Source organism: Siphateles boraxobius, unplaced genomic scaffold (genome assembly GCF_051911475.1).
Source record: "Siphateles boraxobius isolate OS27281-9 unplaced genomic scaffold, OSU_SipBor_1 11, whole genome shotgun sequence".
NCBI classification, from domain to species: Eukaryota; Metazoa; Chordata; class Actinopteri; order Cypriniformes; family Leuciscidae; genus Siphateles; species Siphateles boraxobius.
Window position 1 is genome coordinate 10900001 of NW_027508711.1, and position 6463 is coordinate 10906463.

The 6463-nt window shown below is 36.7% G+C and overlaps 1 protein-coding gene across 2 annotated transcripts in view; it reads right to left on the reverse strand.

Moving 5' to 3' along the window:
* LOC143702574 (15-hydroxyprostaglandin dehydrogenase [NAD(+)]) overlaps positions 1-1410 on the reverse strand; it is a 6447-nt gene extending 5037 nt beyond the window's left edge. Inside the window, exons 1-2 of one of the 2 annotated variants that reach the window (XM_077196555.1) lie at positions 1132-1235; positions 876-982 (exon numbers count right to left, since the gene is read on the reverse strand). In XM_077196555.1, coding sequence (XP_077052670.1) covers positions 876-971 — 96 coding nt within the window. In that variant the 5' untranslated portion in view covers positions 972-982; positions 1132-1235. Of the gene's footprint in view, positions 1-875; positions 983-1131; positions 1236-1343 lie in introns of those variants that run through there. The other variant, XM_077196564.1, reaches the window with a different exon arrangement.
* Positions 1411-6463: the final 5053 nt, after the last annotated feature.

Below are 6463 nucleotides of genomic sequence, written 5' to 3' on the forward strand. Positions count from 1 at the left end.
AAGCGCTCCCGGCCTGTCTGTTATTGGCTGAAGCGCTCCAGGCCTGTCTGTTATTGGCTGAAGCGCTCCAGGCCTGTCTGTTATTGGCTGAAGCGCTCCCGGCCTGTCTGTTATTGGCTGAAGCGCTCCAGGCCTGTCTGTTATTGGCTGAAGCGCTCCAGGCCTGTCTGTTATTGGCTGAAGTGCTTCAGACCTGTCTGTTATTGGCTGAAGCGCAGGGCTCCACAGCAGTATGTTAGCTCGCCCGGTTGCTCCGTCGCATAGGCTCCGTCGGCACCTTTATCAACGTACTTTTTACTTTTGGTGAAAAATAAACAAAGTGAAGTTGAATACTTTTTTTTTCACTCAAGTAGAAGTAAAAGTACCACGATTTATTTATACTCAGGAAAGTAGAAACATATAAAAATCTATTCAAGTAGGCTACTGTAACGAAAGTATTTGTAATTATTAACTTTCCACCTCTGAAAAGGTCAAACGTTACGAATTGACATCGAATTATTTATAAATATTTATTTTCAATCATTTAGCCCTATTTTGATTATCTGCATGATTTCACCTCTTCCTGCAGCCTGCTATCCAGAATGATCGGCTGCTTTTTATTATTAGTTTTTATTATTAGTGTTTATTTGAAAAATAAAGCTTTTTGCTTTTCTTGGGTAGAGTGTGTTTTTTTTATATATTTCCTCAGTAGCCTAGTTACTTTCCGAATTTTCTACCTGATAAACTCGTATGGCTATTAGTCATTCTGTGACGTGCATTCGAATCTGGCGCAAGGAAGCCCTCCGACAGCCTTTGAGTCTTTACAGCACTGTATTGTTACAAAACAAATAAAAAATAAACGTTTTTGATAAATATTCTAAATTATTTTATTTTACCTTTGACCCATTTTTCAGGAGTATTTCGACAAAGCTTCTGCCCAAACCCTGAGCTGCTCCGGTCACAACAGCAACTTTATCCTTTAAATCCATCATCAGCCACACACCTGAGAAAGAAACACAAATGAGTGAAGTGATGCGACAAGTTTAGAACGCGACTGCCTGTTGCTTGGTATAAAGGCATTGATGCTGCTAGGCTATACAAACTTTTTTCCACACTTATAAAACCAGAAAAACACAAATTAGCATTGTTTACCCGTGAGTCCGAACAGCGTCAACAGGGACTAACTAGTTACTAACTGCGGATGAATTTAATGAAAAGAAGCGAGGGTGAAGGGGTGGAGTTAACCACAAAAACTCACAGATATAGCGGCGGCTGTTCTGTTCACAATAAGCCTGCGGATAAAACATCCTAAAAGTAAAAGACGATTTGTAAATGTGTTAAGGTGTCTTGTTCAACCAACTTACGTTCTTATGAAAACACGGATAAATAAACATGTGTATTAGGCTATAATTTAAACACATCCTGATATTTAACACTTTTCTTGCTCAGCCTATTTGTTCATGGCCATCTTCATGATCAGAAATGCTAGTTTGATGTAGATGTGCTCATTCACGCAGTGTTTCAACATCTAAACTGACTGAAGATTTGACCCATTTAACAGAAGTTTGCTATAGCCCAGTACTTCTCAAAATCCGGACTCCGGTCCGGATCCGGACCCGGAGGGAATTCAATCCGGACCCGCCTCCATTTCGGATTTCAAGAGCACTAATTGGCCCTCATAAAGTGCGTACACCAAATTTCCAGCGTACACCTGGCGTACACCCAAAACCACGGTGACTTTGATATTTATCAATATGGGCTGCGTTTCCCAAAAGTATCGTAAGCCTAAGAAGATCGTAAAAACGATCGTACGAATGAGCTTATTACGGTCTGTTTCCCAAAAGCATCGTAACTTAAGTAGCACTTGAAAATCATCGTAGATCTACGAGTGCTCTGGAGTAATCGTAAATCCCCAAGTGCATCGTACGAAGACAGAGTTATGAGGTCACCTGCAGGACAACCGGCACATTACACATTTAACTTTATTCAAGTGCAATGTGATTATAATATAAGGTTTTGATTGTACTTTATTGTACACTTTATTACTCGTTTTTTTTTTTTGTTTAAATGAATTTATAAATAAAACAATTAAAAAGGGCAGAAAACAACAACAAAAAAAGAAATAATTTAATCTAATAATTTTAATCTAAATTAAATGAATGAACAAAATAATTAAAATAAGTAATGTGGAAAATAGGCTTCAAAGACTGGCCAAAATAGGGATGATTTCAAAAAAATCTGTCAATGACTTGCTGACGTGCATGAAAACCAGCCATGTATTGGGCATTTCTTGGTTGGTCATGTGGTCCCATGCCATCTTCGTCATCTCCTCTAAAAGGACATTAATTTCATCTTTTTGAAAGGTATCTTTTCTTGTTTTTTTTTTGTTCAGCCATTTTGTCAGTGCCTGTATTAGGTAGGTGCTTTATATAGACTTGTCTTGATTGCTAATCCACAACAGATGACAATTATTAGGTTAAACGTTCAGAATACGATTCCATGTAAGGTTATATTTCAGCACTTCTCAAATGGACAGCGACTCTTAAGTAGCACGTAGGCCTATAGCGCGTTCTCGCGCGTTCATGTTAAGTGCAGTTTTGGGAAACGCGCGTGGAATTGCGGCGAGAGTTCGTAAACTTGCGCGTAGAAAGCGCTCTTAAGATATAAGATACATCGTTATCGGGAAACCCGGCAATGAAAGTTGGCGTATGGCACGCTCAAATCCTACGCCAGGTCAGGAGGTGGTGTAGAATATAGCACGTTTTGAGTTAGTGCGGAAATGCGCAGAAAAACAATTCCTAACACCACAAAACGCACTGACAAACTAAAAGATATGAGGAGCTCTTTTCCAAAACGCGAGAAACGCCATTTTTAAAAATAAATTTGTATTTTATTTCTATTAATAAACTAGCGTTGTGTCTGCAAAGATGAAATTGATGATCACCATCTCCGTAGTGAACGCGCCTATAGAGAGAGTAGCCTATTTCTTTTCATTTATAATTGTTTCCTTTAAAGACATTTCAAGCTTTCTTTATAGATATATTTCACATGTCTGTGAGGCATATACTGAGTTTCGGTTAATTTGTGATGAGATGCGCTCCAGTTCACGTGCAATGCAAGGGACCGCGCCCGCGCTCGCGCCTCCATGTCATGACTCATGATTATATTGTCTGCTATTTGCTTCTTATTTATTAAATCCAGGCAATTGGTTGATGAAAAAAATATTAAAATTAAGATACAATTTATACAAAACGAAATTCACTTTAAAGAAAGGCTTTCTACAAAACAAAACTTAATTAAGTGTCCAAAATCATGTCTGAGCATGTCTCCCGATATATTGCGCATCCTATCTTAGCCTATGTTCACTTTTCATTATCAACATAGATGGGGGAAAAATAACATTATTATTTTTTAACAAATATGAAACTAAATGCACTTAGTTAATGGCTACAACACGTATAATATAGGCCTGAATATTGTTATCATTACTTTTTTCAAGTTCGGCACGAATTACTATTAGCCTAAATGTGTTACTAAATGATTTGAATGTATTTTTAACATTGTTGTATTTAAGGACTGTATTTGTGTGTTATTTTTAAATTATTTGTTTTATGTGGTGGACAATATTGGAACGTGACATTGGAAATATTTATTTTATTTTTACTATTTAATTTATTTTACTATTTATTTTGTTTGGCTTTTATTTATTTCATGCAGTTTCACTTATTTAATTTATATTAATTTATAGTATGAGTCCCTGATTATATGTTGCATGTTCTCTTCTTGTTGTTTTTGTTGTTGTTTTTTTAGACCAAAAATGGATGGATTTGTAGCGTTTTGAAAATAAAAATACAATTAACTTTGAATTTATCATCAACAATATTGTTGTTTGATTTAATAATAATTTTTCATGATGGTGATGGTCTCGATCTCCAGAGAAGTGTCTCCTCTTTGCCGTCTTCCGTGTGTCCATGGCGTAAAATGAGGGCGTGGGGGAAGCGGATACTTGAATATATAGGGGCGTGTTATTCTAATGACGATCGTTTTCAGCCGCTGCATTTATCAAGGGCAGGTATTGCGTACACCTGGATTTCAAAGGTACGCACAGCTTCATAAATCAGGCGGTGAGAGAGTGGAGTGTAAGCATAATCTTACGCCAACATATACGCCCGTTTCTACGCAAGAATGATAAATGAGGGCCATTGTGTGTAAGGGATTAAAAGTGTGGATTTCCTACTTTGATAAACGCATTTTAAAACCATTTGTTTATTTTTTGAGGTGGTCCGAAATTAAAACGAAGGCGAGATATTTCAAGTTGTCTTCCGTGATTTAGTTGCCATGACATCCAATGAGCGTATGACTTTTGACGTAATCGGGCGCAACGCGACACTTCACCGCAGTAGGCCTAAGCGTTTTGAATGGGTGTGGAGGATGTCATAGTCCAGGAAAAGAAAAGTTGATGAAGAAAATTGATTTTTCAAAGATGATTGAACAGAGAGGTATGCGTTCACAGATATCCCAAGTCCCCCGGAAGTTCCAGGAGTCTCCCGCATATTGATAGCGGCTCCCTGATGCCCGCAAATTAGTTCAAATCTCCCGCGATGTAGAGCTCGCGAGCTCCAAACCAGCGCGCGCACGGCAGAGAGAGAGGGAGAGAGCGAAATGTGTGTGCGAATTGATGAGAATTCTGATTTGGACCTTTGAATATAGACTTTGAGAACCCCTGCTATCATTATACACGCATTTACAAATCACACACAAGTTACTCTATTTTTAGTGAGGACATTGCATAGACTTCCATCAGGTTAATGATTTTCTATCAACCAACCCCTCTAAATCTATCACAGAAACATGTGCAAAGGCTATTTAAATAAAAACAAGTTTTGGCCAATATATAAGCCTTTTTAACCTATGAGGACCAGTAAAATGTCCTCAAACACACACACTCTCTTAAACCGGCTATACCAGACTTTGCAGGGGAACGTCTCGCTTTTTAGAGAAGTCACAGCAGATTTATTTTTCAAAGTAGAGGTGAATCAAAGGTCTGGTCTGGTTTGATTTGAACATTTGAATTAAACTATGAGTATATGATATGATCAAAATAATCATTCATAAACTGATTATTACATTAATAATAATAATAATAATAATAATATGTATGAAAGGATTACTTATAGAAAAAAACATAAAGAAAAACGTGCTTATGATCATACACCACCTGTTGCTTTCACAATCTGGTGAACCATGATGTGTTATAATCATTTCCAAGATGAAATCCTGTTTTACATGACTTAATCCTTCTCCAGCGATGACACGTCGATTCCATTCAATTTCAACACATCTGATTCAAGCTGAGGAGGAAGCTGCCTAATGACTAACAGGTTGTTGTTGTTGTTTTTAAGTTGACTTTAAATATTGGAGTTAAGGGATGTGTCCTGTAGAAACCATATTAGATACACGCTGTATTTACAAACCAATAGATCCAAGGGTTATTATGACAGTGAAATTGATTAATTTAAAGGGATGGTTCTCTTCAAAAATGAAAATTCTGTCATCACTTACTTAAACTCAAGTTGTTCCAAACTATGAATTTCTTTGTTCTGCTTGATATTTTGAAGAATGTTGGCTTCGTTGGCCCCATTGACTTCGTACTTTGTTTCCCACATAGCCTATGGAAGCATCAGGCCCACCAACTGTTTGGTAACCCATATTCTTCAAAATATCATATTTTATGTTCAACAGAACAAAGAAGTTCATACAGGTTTTAGCACAACTTGAGTGAGTAAATGAAGACAGAATTGTCATTTTTGGGTGAACTATCCCTTTAAGTCAACTGCAACCACAGAACCTGACCAACCTCAGCTGTGCTTGATTATGTTCCAGTTCCTGGAAAGGGGCAAACAAGGGGCTTGGCAATGATACTGAAAAACAGACTGAACTTCAAAGACAGAGGACGGGAGAGTACAGCCATTTTGGTAAATTAGAGAAGTCTATAAGAGGCTAAGACCAGATGTCTAATGTGTCCATGCTGGAAACTGCTTCAAAATCATGTTTTGTTCACATATCAACATCAAAATGTTACATTACCCTATATCTTATAATAGGTATTTTATAATAAAGCTGTACGTGGCCTGCTATTGAATTATTAAATACATTTTATAATTTAGATAGGCTATTATTTTAAATCAACATCCCCTAATAAATATTGATAAACTTGTCATATTAAATAAGTATTGATTCTCGTATTTAAAATATCACGCAATAAGTCATTTCAAATAAGTTAAATCAGACTTTTATTACTTTTTATACATGAAATTCCATCGTGAAAACGTAATAAAAAGGCATAAAAGAAATTATCATAAATAACGTCTCTCAGATGTTTCATTACAAGCCAGTCAACAAGTAACATTTATTTTAGATTTTAAACTAAAAGTACGAAAAAGGTACATCTTTATTTCTGCTACGGTGTTCATTGATCCACCAG